Source organism: Pelophylax lessonae (assembly GCF_965119305.1).
Source record: "Pelophylax lessonae genome assembly, chromosome: 2".
NCBI lineage: Eukaryota > Metazoa > Chordata > Amphibia > Anura > Ranidae > Pelophylax > Pelophylax lessonae.
The window spans coordinates 623,871,853-623,894,829 of record NC_138769.1 but is presented as its reverse complement, the minus strand read 5'-3'; the positions used below and the strand labels follow the sequence as shown (position 1 = coordinate 623,894,829).

General features: G+C 39.7%; 1 protein-coding gene across 1 annotated transcript in view; it reads left to right on the top strand.

The window, feature by feature from the left end:
- SACS (sacsin molecular chaperone) overlaps positions 1-17,499 on the top strand; it is a 158,468-nt gene extending 140,969 nt beyond the window's left edge. The window contains exon 9 of the mRNA XM_082248457.1: positions 5,027-17,499. Within this exon, the coding sequence (XP_082104583.1) occupies positions 5,027-16,575 (11,549 nt within the window). The 3' untranslated portion in view covers positions 16,576-17,499. The remainder of the gene's footprint in view (positions 1-5,026) is intronic.
- Positions 17,500-22,977: the final 5,478 nt, after the last annotated feature.

The following is a 22,977-nucleotide window of genomic DNA, read 5'->3' as shown; positions in this document are numbered from 1 at the left end:
TAGTTCCCTATTTTTAAATAAAGAATCCAGTCCGTCCTGCAAATCTCTATTCAGTTTACATTTGTGCACCTTCATAGACTCAAGGTCTCTAAGTACAATATCCCTAAAGACCTTAATGGATGGGGCCAAAGTCCCCGGAGGGTTAAATAAAGAAGCGTTCGCTAACCCTGAGTGATGAAACTCAGATGTCATACGGTTTTCCTTAATGGGATTGCTGGCCATATAACGCTTAATATTAACCCTCCTGATGAATTTGTGCACATCCATGTAGGTCTCAAATTTGTTGAGGGTTCTTGGGGGGGCAAATTTCAGACCCTTATCTAAAATCCTTTTCTCAGATTCAGACAAGACAGCCTTACTCAAGTTAAAGATACCAACTCCTGCTACATCCTTACTTTTTTTGATTTGGATCCTTCTCCCTCCTCTGGTGCCTCGTTTTGGTCTGCCTGCCTTTTGGTGCCTTGGTTCACCCTGGGAAAACCCCATCCTGGGTAACCCTGGCCTAGTTGTTGTGTACCTGGGAGGGGAGTGCCAGTATCAACAACCCTACGTGGTTGTGGTAATTGAGAGCTAGTGGATCCCTCATCCTCAGGGCATTCATTATCCCTTAAAGGGAAAAATTGGTTTTTAGTTGGTACATTGTAATACTGACCCCCCTGACGTTGGTCATTACCATAAGGGCCCTCTTCATAATCCCCACAGTCATCCCGACCATAATCTGGATTTATCCATGGCTGGTTATGCCTGTAGTTAGGTGGTCCCTGTCTCCATTGAGGAGTTTGGTCATACCCATAAGAGGTATGTTGACCCGAAGGATGGGGTCTCCATTGGGGGCCAAAGTTCCGATAAGGTCCCTGTTTACCACCCTCAAAACCTCGCCATTGGGGTCCCATCCATGGGCCACCTCTCGGTCCCATGTCAATGAGGCGGGTAGCCCAATGGACTATTGACATTGCCACTGATTACTAGCTAGAAGTTGCAGCTTGAAGCAGCCATGGGTTATTGGTGAGACACTGTGAAAACAAAAAGGAAAGGACAAGTGCAAACTTCATAGTGTAGTGAACAAGGTGGACAATATTTATTGATCAATAAAAACACACTGACAAAGGGGAATCTTGTGCAAAGCCACAAAATTCAAAGCTGCTGCCTCTGGAGCCCGGAGCCGCTGTGGAATTCCCCTGCTTTGGCCATGAGTAAAGGTAGAAGAGCACAGGCAGGAGGAAGCCGCCACTACTGCAGGAAGACAACCTGACCAGGGATGGAAGCCAGAGCCACAGGGAGCTCGCTGGGCGATAGGGAAGGCTGTGGTTGTGTTGTCTTCCTGCAGCAGCGGCTCCCTTCTCCCTCTAATCACGGCTGAAGCAGGGGAATTCCACAGTGGCTCTGGGCTCCAGAGACAGCAGCTTTGACTTTTACCATTTTGCTCAAGCTTCCCCTTTTGTGGGTGTGTTTTTAATCATCAATAAATATTGTTCACCATGTTTACTACACTATGGATGGAGGTTGCGCTTGTCCTTTCCCTTTTGTTTTCACAACCACTTTAATGTCAGTTTTATAACAAGGCAGAGACATAATTACCAGAGGCCAATCATTGTAACCAACTACATACCATATTATCACAAACAATGAATTACCATATACAGTGCCTTGCGAAAGTATTCGGCCCCCTTGAACTCTGCAACCTTTTACCACATTTCAGGCTTCAAACATAAAGATATAAAACTGTAATTTTTTGTGAAGAATCAACAACAAGTGGGACACAATCATGAAGTGGAACGAAATTTATTGGATTTTTCAAACTTTGTTAAGAAATAAAAAACTGAAAAATTGGGCGTGCAAAATTTTTCAGCCCCTTTACTTTCAGTGCAGCAAACTGTCTCCAGAAGTTCAGTGAGGATCTCTGAATGATCCAATGTTGACCTAAATGACTAATGATGATAAATAGAATCCACCTGTGTGTAATCAAGTCTCCGTATAAATGCACCTGCACTGTGATAGTCTCAGAGGTCCGTTTAAAGCACAGAGAGCATCATGAAGAACAAGGAACACACCAGGCAGGTCCGAGATACTGTTGTGGAGAAGTTTAAAGCCGGATTTGGATAAAAAAAGATTTCCCAAGCTTTAAACATCCCAAGGAGCACTGTGCAAGCGATAATATTGAAATAGGAGTATCAGGCCACTGCAAATCTACGAAGACCTGGCCGTCCCTCTAAACTTTCAGCTCATACAAGGAGAAGACTGATCAGAGATGCAGCCAAGAGGCCCATGATCACTCTGGATGAACTGCAGAGATCTACAGCTGAGGTGGGAGACTCTGTCCATAGGACAACAATCAGTCGTATACTGCACAAATCTGGCCTTTATGGAACAGTGGCAAGAAGAAAGCCATTTCTTAAAGATATCCATAAAAAGTGTCGTTTAAAGTTTGCCACAAGCCACCTGGGAGACACACCAAACATGTGGAACAAGGTGCTCTGGTCAGATGAAACCAAAATCGAACTTTTTGGCAACAATGCAAAATGTTATGTTTGGCGTAAAAGCAACACAGCTCATCACCCTGAACACACCATCCCCACTGTCAAACATGGTGGTGGCAGCATCATGGTTTGGGCCTGCTTTTCTTCAGCAGGAACAGGGAAGATGGTTAAAATTGATGGGAAGATGGATGGAGCCAAATACAGGACCATTCTGGAAGAAAAACTGATGGAGTCTGCAAAAGACCTGAGACTGGGACGGAGATTTGTCTTCCAACAAGACAATGATCCAAAACATAAAGCAAAATCTACAATGGAATGGTTCACAAATAAACATATCCAGGTGTTAGAATGGCCAAGTCAAAGTCCAGACCTGAATCCAATCGAGAATCTGGAAAGAACTGAAAACTGCTGTTCACAAACGCTCTCCATCCAACCTCACTGAGCTCGAGCTGTTTTGCAAGAAGGAATGGGCAAAAATTTCAGTCTCTCGATGTGCAAAACTGATAGAGACATACCCCAAGCGACTAACAGCTGTAATCGCAGCAAAAGGTGGCGCTACAAAGTATTAACTTAAGGGGGCTGAATAATTTTGCACGCCCAATTTTTCAGTTTTTTATTTGTTAAAAAAGTTTGAAATATCCAATAAATTTCGTTCCACTTCATGATTGTGTCCCACTTGTTGTTGATTCTTCACAAAAAATTACAGTTTTATATCTTTATGTTTGAAGCCTGAAATGTGGCAAAAGGTCGAAAAGTTCAAGGGGGCCGAATACTTTATACGAAGGCACTATATGCTGGCGTATAAGACGAATGGGCGTATAAGACAACCCCCTAATTTTCCAGTTAAAACAGGTTTTGGGCTATACTCGCCATATAAGACTACCCCCTACCCCATGATGGGGTCTTGTCTAGCAGCCCTTTACACCCACTTATCAGGCAGGAGTATAAAATGTGACCCTTAAGAGGACTTTAGGCTTAGGACTACCAAGCTGGCCCAAAACGAACGTCTCTAATCTGTCAGCCCGCTGGATGTGTGGTAATACTGTATGTACTGTAGCTTCGGCTACATACAGTATACCGCGCTAAGCCAATCACGGCGAGCAATGTATTCTATTAATGAATACAAAGCCAGCTCGGATTGGCTGAGTCAGAGGTTAAAGCATTATCAGCCTGCCTCTGTGACTCCGCCAATCTAAGCCAGCTTTGTATTCATTAATAGAATACATCACTCACCGTGATTGGCTCAATGCAGTATACTGTATGTAGCCGAAGCTATGGTACATATACTGTATTACCGCACATCTAGCGGGCTGACAGATTAGGAATGTTTGTTTTGGGCCAGCTTGGTAGTCCTAAACCTCGAGTTCTCCAAGGTTCACATTTTATACTCCATGTATAAGACGACCCCCCCGACTTTTGGGGGATGTTTTTAAGGTTAAAAAGTAATCTTATACGGTAGTTCTTAATTTAAGTTGGTGAAATTACAATGCCATGCTGAAGAATGTTGAAATCCTTTTCCTAAAAAGCCTAGAATCAGAGATCTTACAGTAAGTGAAATGTAAAATCGTGAGGACATCAAACCAGGGTTCTAAGTAAGGATTTCAATGTAAGACAAGAGGAACTTTGCAGATTATCAGCTATTACAACATATCTTTGCCCACAATATTACCACAAGAGAGTTTTTAAATACTCAGCGTTGGAGAGTTTATTAGCTGGTAATTCTGTTTTTGTGACTTACTATTTTAAGAGTTAAATTTAATGGAGAAAAGAGGACATAGTTTAGTCTAACGAGGATTGGACTGTGCCACCGTATCTATCTGTTACAAAAAGGATATAAGTCATAATTGTGTTATCCAGCTACACAGAAACTATGGCAATCAATCAAGTGCTTCATTCTCAAGCCTATTTGGAGTCCAAAAAAAATTTCAAGCTTTGAATAGAGATGAGAAGGAAAAAAATTGATGTCATATTTTTATTGCTCTCTGGGACTGGTAGAGAGATTAGCCCTCACTTTCTGTCCTGGTAACAATTTCATAAGACAGGACTCAACAGAAAATCTGCAACACAGACAGACAGAGGCAGACAAAAAAATCTGAACTAAAAACCTTCCTAAATTTTACGTTAGAAAAGTGACTTTATTTCTATGTTGCTGTTAAATAATCCCTTTCACTTGTAAAACCCTATAGGCACAAGAAGTGAAGATAAATTCCTCTTATGAAGAAAGCAGTACAAATCTTACAGGGTTCTAACCCTTCTCCACTCTATCCAAAATTAGGAAAAAAGTTGTGTGTGAACATACACTTTAGTATTCCCTCTTTGACATCATGAATTAATATTTAGAAAAGTAAAAAAAAAAAAAAAACCTGAAATCTAAAATTCGGGAAGGGTTTAATTTTTTTACAATGGGTTTGTAAATATTAGACAGTGTTGCTTTATTTAGGGAAATGTAACATTTTGTTAATCTACCTTTGTTTTTACCAAAGATTTAAGATACATATTTAATGTTCCATGTAAATGCTGGCTGCTGATGTATTTTTCTTCTTTAACAGGAAGGCCATGCACTCAGCTGCAGCTCCTGAATCCTGAACGTTTTATACGTCTTACTAAAGAGGTTATGAATATGACATGGCCGACAAGAGACTTGGTAGTCAACTGGTCCCCAGGCAAAGACAAAAAACATCCTCCCATCTCATGGCTTAAAATGGTCTGGAAACACTTATACATTCATTTTTCAGAAGATCTGACATGTCTTGATGATATGCCACTAATTCCTACAAGGATTCTAGAAGAAGAGGAAACCACACTGGAACTCATTCGCCTGAGGTCACCATCTCCCGTAATATTTGATGATGTGGCAGACACTCAATTGCCTGAACATTTGCCAGAAATAATTAAAAACCTTGGTGGCATTGTTCTCCAGTATTTAGATCCTGCCATACAACATCCACTTCTTAAAAAATATGTCTATCCTCCAACGCCCAGTGCTCTTCTTCAAATAATGGACAGGATGTCTCTTCAGAAACTCTCCAGTCAGATTGCGTCACTGACCCCAGCCCACAAAGACACTCTGAGGAGATTTCTTGCTAGCCTTACAGACATTAACGAAAAAGAGAAAAAGATCATTCAGGAATTAATGGTCTTTAAAAAGGTAGAACAGACCTCAGACCAAAAAAATTCCTATGTTTTCTTGAGAGGTTGTAAAGTTCTCCATCACAACGCTAGACTTCCTCCGAATACTCGCCTCTCCTTTCCTGTAATTGATAGCAGCGATGAGGAAACCATTCGATTGACCAAGATGCTCAAAGTTGAGCAGCTAAAAAGTACAGACTGTGTAAAAATTATTTTACAAGATGTAGAGAGAGGTTTTTACTCAAGTGAAGAAAGGACAAGTATTGTCCTTTGGGTTCTTGAAAATTTTACCTTTTTAAAGAATGAAAATCCAGCTATAATTAACTGGTTGTCTAATCTTAAATTTTTGCCCCTTAACAAAGACAGACTTGTATCAGCTAATGAACTTTTTGATCCAGAGGTAGTTGTCCTTCAAAGTCTTTTCTGTGCTGAAGAACATCTGTACTTTCCACCTGTTGCTTTTACATCTTCTGATGTTTTGCATTCCCTTCGACAAATAGGACTCAAAAATGATTCTCATATTTTAGAAAAGGACATTGTGCAGATAGCAAAGAAAATTGAGGCTTTACACAGTGGATCTGGAAAAAATGGCGACATAGTGTTAAAAAAGGCAAAGACTCTACTGACAGTTTTGAAAAAAGCATATAAACTCATACAGTCACCTGAAGCAAAAGCTGTATTAAATAAGATCAAATGGATTCCTTCTATTAAAGAACGTCCACCAAATTATCCCAATTCTTTGGTTTGGATGGGAGACCAGTTCAAACTGTATGCCCCAGGAGAAATGTGCAACATGTGCTACGCTGTCCTTGTAGGATCTTCTGTTCCGCTGGTGGAGAACATGAATGACAACGTTGAAAAGGTCCTGGGTATTTCCAAAGAGCCTAGCATTGAAGCTGTGTTGAAACATCTAAAGGTTGTGGTTGACTGGAATAATTCCAAAACAATCACTGATGAAGACTATTATCAATTTCAACACATTTTATTGGAAATATATGGTTTTATGCAAGAGTCTCTTGAGAAAGGTAAAGAGCTGTATAAAGCACTTTCATTTCCATGGGTTTGGACAGGCAAAACATTTTGTTCTCCAAAACAAGCAGTGATAACATCAGTACACAGTCTTGACCTTCAGCCCTTTTTGCATAGTATACCAAACACAATGGTGAAATTTCACAAGTTATTCAAATTCTGTGGTTCAATTGAGGAGCTGACTCCTGACCATATCTTTAAAGTTGTAAATATCATTTATGAGAGAAGCAAGAAAACCATGGACAAAGAAGAGAACAGGCAGAACCTTAACATTATGCTGAACATTGTGAGATGGATGTATAGTCATCAAATTGTGGTGAGTCCAGAAGACCCATTGCCTGTGCATTACAACAAAGATTCTTCCAAGCTTGTAATGAGGCCTATACATGAGTGTTGTTACTGTGATATCAAAGTCGACGACTTGAATGACCTCCTTGAAGATTCAGTTGAACCAATAATATTGGTACATGAAGATATACCAATGAAGACAGCAGAATGGCTGAATGTACCTTGTTTAAGCACAAGACTTATTAATCCAGAAAACATGGGATTTGAACAATCGGGGCAAAGAGAACCTCTTACAGTGAGAATCAAAAATATTTTAGAAGAATACCCTTCAGTTTCAGATATTTTTAAAGAGCTCCTTCAAAATGCAGATGATGCCTCAGCCACTGAATGCAACTTTTTGATTGATATGAGAAGAAATATGGACATAAGAGAAAATCTTCTGGACCCTGGAATGGCAGCATGTCATGGACCCGCTTTGTGGTCCTACAACAATTCTGAATTCACAGATAAAGATTTTATGAACATAACTCGACTTGGGGAGTCCTTAAAAAGGAGTGAGGTGGACAAGGTTGGAAAGTTTGGTCTGGGATTCAATTCTGTGTATCATGTTACAGACATTCCTATTATTATAAGTAGAGAATTTATGATCATGTTTGATCCAAATATCAACCATATCAGTAAACACATCAGAGACAAATCTAATCCAGGAATCAAAATTAACTGGAGCAAGCAACAGAAACGACTTCGCAAATTTCCCAATCAATTCAAACCTTTTTTGGGTGTTTTTAAGTGTGATCTACCCCTTGCTGTAGAAACACCATACTGTTACAAAGGCACACTTTTTAGGCTGTCCTTTAGAACACAGCAAGAAGCAAAAGTAAGTGAAATTAGCAGTGCTTGCTACAACACTGCAGATATTTATACACTTGTAGATGAATTTAGCCTGTGTGGTTATAGGCTGATTCTATTCACTCAGCATGTAAACTCTATGGTTCTCAAATACTTAAAGCCCGAAGAGTCAGATCCAGGTTTAGCAAAAGACACAGTGACTATTAGAAAAAACGAATGTTCTTCAAAGGTTTTAATTCACCCGACACGACTTCTAAAAGAAGCTGCCAGAGTGATGCACAACTGCAGTACAACAAAAAGATTTCCAACAGATATGCCAAAATCATCCTCCATCTTGCAGATTGTCGTCCAAGAGTTTCACCATGTATTTAGACGAATAGTTGATCTGCATTCCCCCTTATTCCGAGGCCCAGAAGATGAACCAGCAAACATATTTGAGATGGCCAAATCTGGACAGAGCAAAAGAATGACAGAGGAACTTCCACAAAAAACCGTAGACTCAACAACATGGCTTATATGTTCTTGCATGGACATTGGGGAAGCTTTAAAATTTGCTTTAAGTGAAAGTGGCAAAAGGCTTGGGCTTGTGCCATGCGGGGGAGTTGCAGTAATGCTTTCTGAAAGTCAGAATGGTAAATGGACAGTGAAACCACTCTCCACTAATGTTGGAGAAGTGTTCTGTTACTTGCCTCTACGGATAAAAACTGGTCTTCCATTGCATATAAATGGTTGCTTTGCAGTGACCTCAAACCGTAAAGAAATCTGGAAAACTGATACCAAAGGAAGATGGAATATGGTATTTATGAGGCATGTTATTGTTCGATCTTACTTAGAAGCTCTTTGTGTCCTAAGAGACATGTCCATCAGTGAAGAACTACTCAATTACAACTACTATTCAGTGTGGCCCGATCCTGACTATGTGCATGACGACTTTTCTGTAATCTGTCAAGGAATTTATGAAGACATTGCCAAAGGGAAAGGCAAAGACAGAATGAAAGTTTTTTCTGATGGAACGTCATGGGTCTCAATGAAACACGTTCGATTTCTTGATGACTCTTTACTGAAGCGACCAGATATTGGACCTGCTGCTTTTCAAATTTTCCTTAAATACTTGAAAAAGACAGGCTCTAAAAATCTGTGTGCTGTAGAACTTCCCTCATGGGTTAAAATGGGCTTTGAAGAAGCAGGCTGTACAGATGTATTGCTGGAGAATACTTTTTCTGAAAGTCAGTTTTTTTCTGAAGTTTTTTTTCCACATATCGCAGAGATTCAACCTGAATTACGTGATCCATTGATGCTTTTTGTTTTGAATGAAAGGATACAAGCTTTTGGTGAAATTCTGCAAGTAACACCATGCATTCCCTGTTCCAGTGAAGGTCATCCTTTAGTTGTACCTTCAAGGTTAATTCACCCTGAAGGTAGGGTTGCAAAGTTGTATGATGATAAAGATGGAAGATTTCCTTTTGGAACTTACCAAAATTACCTAAACCCTGTGGTGTTAGTGAAACTAGTCCAGCTAGGAATGATTAAAGATGACATTTTGTGGGAGGATTTAATTGAACGCATTGAGTCCATATCAGAGGTCAATAAAAGTGACCATGCTGCAGCTTGCATGAGAAGCAATATTATTTTAAGTTTGATTGATGAAAAACTTAAGTTCAGGGACCCAAAAGCAAAGGAATTTTGCAAGAAATGTCAAACTACTCAGTTTTTACCATTTTCAACAAAACCTGCAGGCTTTTCCTTGCGTTGGAAAGGAAGTGAATATAAATCAGAGTACTTGTTTGCAGCTACTGATCTGTATACCACTGAGCACCAGGATATTGTTTGTCTTTTGAAGCCAATACTCAATGAAAACTCTCCTTCCTTTAAGGGTTGTGGACCCATATCATTAGCAGTCAAGGAGTACTTAGGTTTGCTCAAAAAACCATCCCCTGAATTAGTGATAGAACAATTGAAGGAAGTTGCAAAGCATTTGGATGGAAACACTCTGTACCAGGACAATATCACAAACGCTTGCTATAAATTTCTTAATGAAGCTGTATTGCTGAATGAAGCCACAAAAGGCATGGTGGTCACAGAATTGAGGACAAACCCTTTCATTTTTATTGATAGCATTTACGTTGTTCCAGAAAAAGTGGCCTTTCAACTAAATTTTGAAGCAGCGCCCTACTTGTATCAAATGCCCACCAAGTACAAAAATAATTTCCGTGAATTGTTTGAAAGTGTTGGAGTGAAACTTTCCTTTACGGTGGAAGATTTTGCATCAGTTCTTCAGGCCATCAAAAATGCAAACAACAGTAGAAAAATATCAGAAAATGACTTCCAACTTTGCAGACGTATTGTTAGTGAAGGAATTTGGGGACATATTCGAGAAAAGAGTCAAGAATATTGTGAAAAGAATTATGGCCAAATTCTTCTGCCTGATGCTAACCTCTATCTACTTCCAGCGAAATCCTTATGCTATAATGACTGCCCGTGGATTCGAGTGAAAGACACAGCTGTAAAATATTGTCATTCCGATATTCCAAGGGAGGTGGCTGTAAAGCTGGGGTCCATTCCAAAACGACACAAAGCTCTAGAAAGATATGCTTCAAATATTTGTTTTACTGCACTTGGAACAGAATTTGGACAGAAAGAAAAACTTACCAGCAGAATTAAAAGCATTCTGAATGCATATCCATCAGAGAAGGAGATGCTCAAAGAACTTCTACAAAATGCAGATGATGCAAAAGCCACAGAAATTTGTTTTGTCTTTGATCCAAGACATCATCCATCAGACAGAATATTTGATGAGAAATGGACTCCACTACAAGGTCCTGCACTATGTGTATTCAACAACCAACCTTTTACAAATGATGATATACGAGGTATCCAGAACTTGGGAAGAGGAACAAAAGAGGGCAACCCTGGCAAAACTGGACAGTATGGAATAGGGTTTAACTCTGTTTACCACATCACTGACTGCCCCTCATTCGTATCTTCAAATGACATAATTTGTATTTTTGATCCTCATGCAGTATATGCCCCAGGGGCAACTTCATTAAGCCCAGGGCGCATGTTCAGGGACTTAGATGCTGACTTTAAAACACAGTTTTCAGACGTGCTAAATCTATACCTAGGTAACCACTTCAACCTTTCCAATGCTACAATGTTTCGATTTCCACTTCGGAATGCAGAAATGGCGAAAACCTCTGAAATTTCTTCAGTACCTTGCTCCGATAGAATGGTACAGAACCTTCTTGATAAGCTGCGTACAGATGGAGCTGAACTTCTTATGTTTTTGAATCACATGGAGAAAATCTCAATTTGTGAGATAGAGAAAACAACTGGTGCCCTAAAAGTGCTATATTCCGTCAAAGGCAAAATTACTGATGGTGACCGATTAAAACGCAAGCAGTTTCATTCATCTGTTATCGACAGTGTTACCAGAAAAAAACAACTAAAAGATATACCTGTCCAACAGATTACTTACACAATGGACATTGAGGATACTGAAGGAAATCTCACAACATGGTTAATATGTAACCGGTCAGGGTTCTCAAATATGGATAGAGTGATGAAAAGCGTAATCTCTGCACATAAAAATGAAGACATCACGTTGTTTCCTCGTGGAGGAGTTGCTGCTTGTATTACTCACAACTACAAAAAACCATACAGAGCTTTCTGCTTCCTGCCCCTTTCTCTTGAGACAGGACTTCCATTTCATGTCAATGGACATTTTTCTTTAGACTCTGCTAGACGAAATTTGTGGAGAGATGATGATGGAGTCGGAGTAAGAAGTGACTGGAATAATAGTCTGATGACAGCCTTAATAGCGCCGGCCTATGTGGAGCTGTTAGTGCAGCTGAAAAAACGAAACTTTCCAGGTAGTGATCCAACAATCTCAGTTTTGCACAATATACCAGTCCATGCCGTTAAAGATATTTTAAAGAAGTTTTTGTCATTTTTCCCAGTTAACAGACTAGATTTGCAGCCAGACTGGTATTGCCTTGTAAAAGCTGTATATTCTTGCATCTATGCTGATTCCAAACGTCTCCTGCCTGTTGTGCGTACCCCAAATGTTGACGGATCTGATGGGCAGTCGGCTGTCATTGTTACGTGGGTAAACATGTCTGCAGTGAATTCTGGCAAGCCATATTTTGACAATTTACTACAAGATGAGTTGCACCATATGAAAAATATTGAGTATAACATAACTACCCGTAAAACAGTAGCTGAGAATGTTTATAGGCTTAAGCATCTTCTCTTAGAAATTGGATTCAACTTGGTTTACTACTGTGATGAAACCGCAAATCTATACCACTGCTTGGTTGATGCAGGAATACCAGTTTCCTATGCAACACCTTCTGATGTCCGCAACTTTCTGATGACCTTTTCTTCTCCTGATTCAAGCTGCCACATTGGAAAGTTGCCCTGCCGCCTTCAGCAAACAAACCTAAAGCTATTCCACAGTCTGAAACTACTGGTAGACTACTGCCTAAAAGATGCTGAAGAAAATGATATTGATATTGAGGGCCTTCCACTTTTGATTACTCTGGACAATGTTTTGCAGATTTTTGACGCAAAGCACCCCAAATTTCTAACCACCTATCATGAATTAATCCCATCCCGGAAGGATCTGTTTATGAATACCCTTTATTTGAGATACAGCAACATCCTGCTTTCAAACAAAGTCGCAAACGTTTTTGACATCAACAGCTTTGCAGAGTTGCTGTCATCTGTTCTTCCCAGAGAATATAAAACAAAAGTTTTTGTGCCCTGGAAAGATAACTTTGCTAGTGAATCGTGGTTAAAAAGTACCTGGCATTTCATCAGTGAGTCATTTAATGTCAAGGATGAGCAAACCGACATGAGCGCAGCTTTTGATACAGTCGTAGAAACACTTAAGGATTGGGCTTTGTTACCAGGAATAAAGTTCACTGTGTCACCCGGCCAACTGATTATTCCAGATGGTGATGTTTTGCTGCCATTAAGTCTCCTGCACATTGCAATCTTTCCAAATGCACAAAGTGATAAAGTGTTTCATACTTTGATGAAGACTGGATGTATCCAACTGGCTCTAAATAAAATCTGTTCAAAAGACAATATATTGCTTACCTTGTTGGCAAATCACACAGCAAATATCGACAATCCCATAAGCATCCTCAGAGCTGTGCATCACATGATTCAAACATCAAGTTTTAAAACTGAAAAAATAGCAGATAATGACTTTGATGCACTTTTAATGTATTTTAACTGCCATCTAGATCAGTTGGCATCAGAGGATGCCATTACCATCTTAAAGACTCTTCCTTGCTATAAGTCAGTAAGTGGTCGCTATATAACCATTTCAAAGTATGGGACATGCTATGTTCTTACAAAGAGTATACCATCACCAGAGGTGGAAAAGTGGTCTCACTCCTCATCCTTTGCTTTTCTTGAAGAGAAAGTTAACCTTAAAGAACTCTATACAGCAGTAGGCTGCATTCCTGTGGATGATCTGGAGATTTATTCTAAGCACTTGTTGCCAAAGTTTGAAAACCTCTCCTACAATGCCAAGTTAGAACATCTAATTTATCTGAAAAATAGACTATGTGATCTTGAGGAGGCTTGTGTAATAAAGGATCAGCTTTATGCAAAATTAGAGGATCTTTCTTTTATTCATGATGCCAGTGGTCGTCTGAAGCCTGCCAAGAATTTTTATGATCGAACTGTTAAGGTGTTTGAAGTGATGCTTTCTGAAAAATTATTTGTACCGCTGGATTTTTTTAAGAAACTGGAACAAATGACAAAGCCAAAGAACCAAGCTGCCTTTCTCCTCTCATGGATCAAATTCCTTCGAAATATAGGCATGAAGCATGTTCTTTCTCAGCAGCAGTTGCTACAGTTTGCAAAAGAAATCAGCATGAGAGCCACCACTGAGGGCTGGTCAAAAGAAGTGCTGCAGAACACAGTTGATGTAATTCTTTATCATGTCTTCCAAGAAAGAACTGATTTGCTGTCAGGGAATTTTTTAAAGGAACTGTCTATGATACCTTTCTTATGCCCTGAACGGGCACCTGCAGAGCTGGTACGTTTCCACCCTCAGTACCAAGAAGTAAATGGTACTCTACCTCTGATAAGGTTTAATGGGGCTCAAGTTAATCCAAAGTTCAAGCAAACAGATGTTATGCAGCTACTGTGGACATCTTGCCCAATTCTTCCAGAAAAAGCAACCCCACTGACCATTAAAGAACAAGAAGGAAGCACTCTTGGCCCACAGGAGCAACTTGAGCAGATTTTGACAATGCTTAATGTGAATGTAGACCCTTCTGTTGATAAAGTCATTAACAATTGCAGAAACATATGTAACATTACAACCGTTGATGAGGAAATCGTGAAAACAAGGTCAAAGGTTCTGAGAAGTATCTATGAGTTTCTTAACACTGAAAAGAAAGAATTTAAGTTCCAGCTGAGAGGAGTTTCTTTTGTCATGGTTGAAGATGGGTGGAAACTTCTAAAACCAGAGGAGGTAGTTATTAATCTGGAATTTGAGTCAGATTTTAAACCTTATCTATACAAACTGCCTCTGGAGCTAGGAACATTCCATCAGCTGTTTAAAAACTTGGGCACCGAAGATGTTGTATCTACAAAGCAGTATGTTGAAGTTCTTAGTCGCATTTTCAAGAGCTCTGATGGAAAACAACTAGACCCCAATGAGATGCGTACTGTAAAGAGAGTAGTTTCTGGTCTTCTCAAAAGCCTTCAGAACGATTCAGCGAAAGTGCGCAATGACTTTGAAAGCATTCGTGACCTGGCACTTTATTTGCCAAGCCAAGATGGAAGACTGGTCAAGTCAAGTATCTTAGTATTTGATGATGCACCCCACTACAAAAGCCGAATTCAGGGAAACATTGGGGTCCAAATGCTGGTGGATCTCAGTCAGTGCTACATGGGTAAAGATCATGGATTTCACACAAGACTTATAATGCTTCTTCCACAAAAGTTAAGGCCGCGACTTCTTAGTAGCATCCTTGAAGAACAGTTGGATGAAGAGACACCAAAGTCTTGCCAGTTTGGGACCTTATGTTCTCTGCAGGGGAGACTGCAGTTGCTTCTTTCCTCTGAACAGTTTATCACTGGACTTATTAGAATTATGAAGCATGAAAATGACAATGCTTTTTTGGCAAATGAAGAAAAGGCCATTAAACTTTGTAAAGCCTTAAGAGAAGGCTTAAAGGTTTCCTGCTTTGAGAAATTACAAACCACATTAAGAGTAAAGGGGTTTAATCCTATCCCTCACAGCAAAAGTGAAACACTTGCATTTTTGAAAAGATATGGACATGCTGTAATTTTACTATACATCCAGCATTCTGACAGTAAAGACATCAATTTCTTATTAGCCTTAGCAATGACATTGAAATCTGCAACAGACAATCTAATTTCTGATACATCATATCTCATTGCTATGTTGGGATGTAATGACATTTACAGAATTAATGAGAAGCTTGATAGCTTAGGCGTTAAGTATGACTCATCAACTGAGCAATCAAAGCTGGAACTTCCAATGCCCGGCACTCCCATTCCAGCAGAAATTCATTACACACTCCTTATGGACCCAACCAATGTTTTTTATCCGGGGGAATATGTTGGCTATTTGGTTGATGCTGAAGGTGGAGACTCATTTGGTTCATACCAGCCAACATATACCTATGCCATTATTGTTCAAGAAGTGGAGAAAGAAAATGACAATTCAACTTTTCTTGGAAAGTTTTACCAAATAGATATTGGATATAGTGAATATAAAATTGTTAGTTCACTTGACCTGTACAAGTTTTCTAGGCCTGAGGAAGGTCCTCAGAATAAGGACAGTGCCCCATCTACACCAACCAGTCCGACAGAATTTCCACCACCTGGTCCCAGAACTGCACCTTCTTTTCCAAGTAAGGAAGGCAATAAGACAAGCTCTTCAAAACATCAGTCACCAAAAAAGATCAAGTTGAATTCTTTGCCAGAGATTCTAAAAGAGGTCACTGCTGTAATTGAGCAGGCCTGGAAATTATCTGAATCAGAACGGAAGAAGATTATTAGACGGCTTTATTTAAAATGGCATCCAGATAAAAATGCAGAAAACCTTGATATAGCAAATGAAGTTTTCAAGCACCTGCAAAACGAAATTAATCGACTAGAGAAGCAAGCTTTTGTAGACCAAAATACTGAACGAACAGCAAGAAGGACCTTCACAACACAGTCTGCTAGGTTCCAGTCTGACAAAAGCTCTTTTCAGAGGTTTTATTCTTCTTGGAATCAAGAGGCCACAAATCACAGGTCAGAAAGGCAACAATATAAAGAAAAGTTTGCCTCTACCCCAGGCTCATACGATTCCAAACGTTTCTTTGTACCACCAACTTTCAAGACAGTTGGGAACCCTGTTGAAGCTCGGAGATGGCTAAGGCAAGCAAGGGCTAACTTTTCAGCTGCAAGAAATGATATGCACAAAAATGCCAATGAATGGGTCTGTTTTAAATGCTATCTCTCCACAAAATTAGCTTTGATTGCAGCGGACTATGCTGTTAGAGGGAAATCAGACAAAGATGTAAAGCCAACTGCTCTCGCACAAAAAATTGAAGAATATGGTCAACAGCTAGATGGTCTTACAAAAGATGTTCAAACTTTAGAAGCCTATGGTGTGGACGGCTTAAAGACCCGTTATCCAGATCTGCTCCCCTTTCCACAGATTCCAAATGATCGATTTACTTCAGATGTTGCCATGAGAGTCATGGAATGCACTGCTTGTATAATAATAAAACTTGAAAATTTTATACAAAATAAGATAATTTAAAAATTAGAGCATATTCTTTTACAAATGCAACTACAGCAGATATCATTTTAAAGCTACATAGCACAGGATACCTAACAGTACCACAAAGCCAGAGATTTCTTTTTAGACTTCTCAACTGACCCAAGTGATTTTAAACTAGACTTTGTTTCTAAAACTAATGTTAGTAACATTCCCTACTGTCAGTATTGCATAATTAGAACTCGAGAGAAAGTTCTGCCCTTTAAGAAGTTTTCTCCTATACAAAGAGATGTCAGCTTAATAATCCTGTTAAAGGACACTGCCAACAACATTTACATGAGGTGAATGTTACTAGCAAATTGTGCAATCTAGTTTACTGCCCTTGGATAATATGTATTTTAGGTTTACCACCCCTTTAAATTTATAACTAGAAATTATATATTTAAAAAAGCATAGATATGTTTTGCAAATTCCTTGCTGCTATTTAAGATGTGATTATGCAAGTGCATACAATGCTTTTCTAGACTTGAAAGGTACTTCATAATTATTTAAGAGGAATAAAGTTTAATTGGTAACTGTATATCAGTTGAACACGCATTAACCATGCAACTGGAAGAGACCTAAATCATAGATACATAGTAGAGATTTAAGATATGATGTGTGTTTAAGTAATTCTAAATTATTTTTGAAGACATTTGCTAAGTGATGCTAAGTGATAAGAATGCAGTATGAGCTTCAAGGTCGCATTTATAATGTGAATAGAACAGCAGCAAAAATGTACATACAATTGAATCTGTATAGTTGTGCATATTAGGAAAAGAGCACTTTATTTAACCAAAGCTGAGCAGCACATTAGACAATCCCTTCACCCAGAAATTCCATATTCTCTCTGTAACCAGTATTGTTGTAGGTCAGCGGCCCAAGTTCCTGCTGTTTTTTTTTCTGTATGACCTTTTGTGTTCCAGTAGCTTTATCTTAAACTCTGGGTCCAAAAAAAATGATTTTTCATCTATTGGTAAACACTTGCTTGTTGAATCGTTTACTTCCTTGGACCCCAATGTTAACATCTCCTAGCCAGATTACAAGATCTATCCAGCAATGCCCATTTTAAAGCCAAGCAAAGTTGTGACATTTTCCCTGAAAAATATGTTTAATGGTTACTTCACCTGAAACTGATATTTTAGTGCTATATCCAGAAAGGCAAACTCATTGAATGATTTCTGTTTTTTAGGGCTCTTTCAGACGGCCGCTCCGCTGTTCTTATGCGCTGCAGGACTTTTTTTTTTTTTTTTTTTACACAGAGCGGATGACACTTGTGTCATCCGCTCCGTGTGTCTGCATATCATCCCATCCGTTTGTGGATGATATGCGGACATAATGTAAGTCTATGGGCATTGCGGATGTCAGCAGATGACACCGCTGACATATGATTTTCCTTCCTTTCTGTTTTTTACACGGAGGAAAAATAGGGTTCTGTTCCGTTCCAAAAAACGTATCAGAACTGAAAGGAAGAAAATCGGATGTCAGCGGATGGTATTCCGCTGACATCCGCAATGCCATTGACTTACATTATGTCCGCAAATCATCCGCAAAAAAATAGGATGATTTGCGGACAAGCGGAGCGGCCGTGTGAAAGAGCCCTTAAAGACTCCAGCATTGATTGATAAACTTAAGATCTCAGGCCTACATGCCTGCCAAGGACTTTACAAAGGGTTCCTCCTCTACCTGTTGGAATTTGAATTTGCACACCAAAAACCACCTTTAACTTAAAGTGTTTGTTTCCCCAGCATTTCATATTCCTGATATGTATCTTCTGTACCATGTACGTGTATGAAAAAGTATCCTGTTTTCTTTGTATTGTTTCCTTTATGGGAAATCCCTGCCAGTCCCTTTGCTTTCCTATTAAAAACTGACCACATTGAGCAGCACACATTCATCAGTGCTCTAGCTATGCTGGGAACTCAGCCCACTCTCCTTCAATGATCAGGCTTGTCCATGCACAGCCCTCCCCCCCCCCCCCCATTTCCACGCACAGCCATTCACTGTGAAACGCAATGTACTTTTGCTTCTCCTCCCTCAGCTCTTATGCAGCTGAGAACAGAGGGAGCAGAGGGAATAGGATCACTTCTAAAAAGGGGTGAAAATGGTATTTATAATGTTGTTTTTTTTTTTTAATATCTATATATGTGTTTTCTTTTTGTTTCAATCTTAAACTGAATGGGCTGTTTTACAAGATGATCGTTTACAATCACTTAAAGTATTTCTTTTGACCAAATTTAGTTGTCAGGTGTTCCAAGGTTTAACGGGAGTTCAAGGCTTGCTCACTTCATCTGTGTCCACTTACGACTTGGCTTTTAAAGGGCTACTGCACTTAATGTAGATCAGTAGATGGCATGGATTTAGGTTAATATGTAAATAACACTAACCTCCATTGACTATTCCACCAAACATCAGTCCAACTTTGAGTATTTTCAGGATCTGTCAGCTGGTGGTTCCTTCTACCTGATTGAAGATCTGTTACAGACTTCCAAAAACTGAAACAGGCAGACGATGATCAGAGTTGTTGGGTCCAGAGGTGCTTAAAGTGGGACTTTAAACATGTAGATTGGCCAGGCAGGGAGGTGAAAGAGTAATATTTATGTACAGTGCTCACCTTTCACCTCACCAGTGCATAGTAGAAATTCTCTTTTAACATCCTGCTCTAATCAGCTGGATCTGGTTTGATATTATGGCAGGTCAGGGCAAAATACAGTTTTTAACTCACTGCAGTTCCATTGCATAATCATGTCTATTACTGCCTTGCTTTTTTAAATCGTCTGCATTTTTTACTGTACAAAATAGATTTTCATTGCATTTTTTAACAAATGTAATACTAAATTGTAAACAAATTAATGTTAACATTGATTAGAGATGTGCACTGAAATAATTAGCTTTTTGTCTTTAAACAAATGCTGGAGCCTTATTTTTATTAACAAATGTATAAAGCCTATGAATGTTTTAAGTTATATGTGTTTAATGCCTTGTATTAAGTATAGCATAAAATAGTGGCCTAATAGTTCAAGTTTTCTTTTATACAAGCCTTAAAATGCTGTTTCATCCACATTGGTCATTTTTAATAAAATGGTGAACTTATTTTGTCTGTTTGCTTGATGTGATATAATATTCAGTACTTGTTAAGCACTGATAGAATTTGCTGGTTTTACAAGGACTACTTTGGAAACATTGCATTGGGCAGTCAAGGAAGGGGCCACTTATAAATGCACATAGACTAAAATTTACCAATATCAGCACTTTTCTAAATACTGAAAGGTTTACATGATATTTGAATTTCAAAAAAGTAAAGAGCTGTGCACTACAAATGTGTTACTACTTAACGTCCAAGCCTATTTCTCACACATGTTGTTTACAAGTTAAAATCAGTATTTTTTTTTTCTAGGAAATTACTTAGAATCCCCAAACATTATACAGTATCTTACAAAAGTGAGTACACCCCGCACATTTTTGTAAATACTTTTTTATATCTTTTCACGTGACAACACTGAAGAAATGACACTTTGCTACAGTGTAAAGTTTTGAGTGTACAGCTTGTATAACAGTGTAAATTTGCTAAAACTGAAAACAAGAGGTTGGGAGACCAAGAGAATACAGATATACCCTGTTACTCTGTATCCCAACAACCAACTAAGGGCACCAAACACGAGTTTGAATAAAAATAGTAGATTTATTTGGCACGTATGCCATAAAAATTGATTTCAAGACAGAAAACAGACACTTGGGTGGTGAACCATGGTGACACTAACTCACAAAAAATAAAATAAAATCAACAATTAGGCACCCATGCATGTGAGAATATACCATATACTCAAGAACATTATACCCCTGCGCAAGCCAGCATACCTAGTAGGCTGGATAATGCGCAGGGTATAATGTGAGGACCTCAATAATACCCCTATGGACACTAGGGTTAAACAAGACCTGGCTGAAATTCACCAATTGGTGAACTGAAATATGATGTAAATAATCTTGAAAAGGTATTGATGATGTAAATGGTTGTCAGTCCGATGACTTTCAGTAGATTTTTAACATGCTTGTCCAAAATTAAGTCATTGGTTGCAGTGAATGATTCTCCAACATTAAGGAGGTGTTGAATATTGTGAACAAGTGGCGACTTATCAATTAGATCATCAGGGTAAGGACAGTCCTCGATATTGGGAAAGACTTCAAAATAGATTTTAGGTGGACAGTCAATGTACCTGAGATGAGTAGTTGATATAGAAAAAGTTTCACCGTCCTGGTTCACAGACTCAATAGATCATATGTTTACCTTTTCATTCTAGGTAAGCCAATGTCCTGGTCATGTAGCGGGGGAGGAAGATGAGTAGAGGTATTAGGCGGCACGGTCCCCCAGATCCCGTAGAACTGGCGCTCTTACCCGTCGGCGTTCTTCCCCTCCATGCGGCTTAGCCAGCGGCCGTGGCGGTTGACTTCCGGGTCAGAGGATTTCCTCCCGGTCGTCACTTCCTGTGTAGCCAAACGGCCGGACGCCTCCACGGGGAACAGCCTGGGGAGCGATAGATGGGAACCAATCCGTTTAGGGGAAACGTGTCAGCGTCCGGCATTGTGTACCAAGCTCCCATGCAACAGGCGACAATTGAGTTCCCAGCATAGGATCCACATCTATCGCTCCCCAGGCTGTTCCCCGTGGAGGCGTCCGGCCGTTTGGCTACACAGGAAGTGACGACCGGGAGGAAATCCTCTGACCCGGAAGTCAACCGCCACGGCCGCTGGCTAAGCCGCATGGAGGGGAAGAACGCCGACGGGTAAGAGCGCCAGTTCTACGGGATCTGGGGGACCGTGCCGCCTAATACCTCTACTCATCTTCCTCCCCCGCTACATGACCAGGACATTGGCTTACCTAGAATGAAAAGGTAAACATATGATCTATTGAGTCTGTGAACCAGGACGGTGAAACTTTTTCTATATCAACTACTCATCTCAGGTACATTGACTGTCCACCTAAAATCTATTTTGAAGTCTTTCCCAATATCGAGGACTGTCCTTACCCTGATGATCTAATTGATAAGTCGCCACTTGTTCACAATATTCAACACCTCCTTAATTTTGGAGAATCATTCACTGCAACCAATGACTTAATTTTGGACAAGCATGTTAAAAATCTACTGAAAGTCATCGGACTGACAACCATTTACATCATCAATACCTTTTCAAGATTATTTACATCATATTTCAGTTCACCAATTGGTGAATTTCAGCCAGGTCTTGTTTAACCCTAGTGTCCATAGGGGTATTATTGAGGTCCTCACATTATACCCTGCGCATTATCCAGCCTACTAGGTATGCTGGCTTGCGCAGGGGTATAATGTTCTTGAGTATATGGTATATTCTCACATGCATGGGTGCCTAATTGTTGATTTTATTTTATTTTTTGTGAGTTAGTGTCACCATGGTTCACCACCCAAGTGTCTGTTTTCTGTCTTGAAATCAATTTTTATGGCATACGTGCCAAATAAATCTACTATTTTTATTCAAACTCGTGTTTGGTGCCCTTAGTTGGTTGTTGGGATACAGAGTAACAGGGTATATCTGTATTCTCTTGGTCTCCCAACCTCTTGTTTTCAGTTTTGACAATTTATGCTTGTGCCAACGGTCACCAAACAAACTAATGCAATTCAGTAAATATTTGTTACTTAATATTGGTGAGGTGTTCATTACAATATAGTGAACTTCTCTGAGCCCCTTATAGAACACTATTTTTTGTTTTTTCATTTAGTGTAAATTTGCTGTCCCCTCAAAATAACTCAACACACAGCCATTAATGTTTAAACTGCTGGCAACAAAAGTGAGTACCCCCGAAGTGAAAATGTCCAAATTGGGCCCAAAGTGTCAATATTTTGTGTGGCCAACATTTTTTTCCAGCACTGCCTTAACCCTCTTAGGCATGGAGTTCACCAGAGCTTCACAGGTTGCCACTGGAGCCCTCTTGCATTCCTGCATGATAACATCACGAAGCTGGTGGATGTTAGAAACCTTGAGCTCCTCCACCTTCTGTTTGAGGATGCCCCATAGATGCTCAATAGGGTTTAGATCTGGAGACATGCTTGGCTAGTCCATCACCTTTACCCTGAGTTTCTTTAGCAAGGCAGTGGTCGCTTGGAGGTGTGTTTGGGGTCGTTATCATGTTGAAATACTGCCCTGCGGCCCAGTCCCCGAAGGGAGGGGATCATGCTCTCCTTCAGTATGTCACAGTACATGTTGGCATTTATGGTTCCCTCAATGAACTGTAGCTCCCCAGTGCCGGCAGCACTCATGCAGCCCAAGACTATGACACTCCCACCACCATGCTTGACTGTAGGCAAGACACACTTGTCTTTGTACTCCTCAACTGGTTGTTTTTTTTAATGGTTACCAGTTTAGAGTTACAGA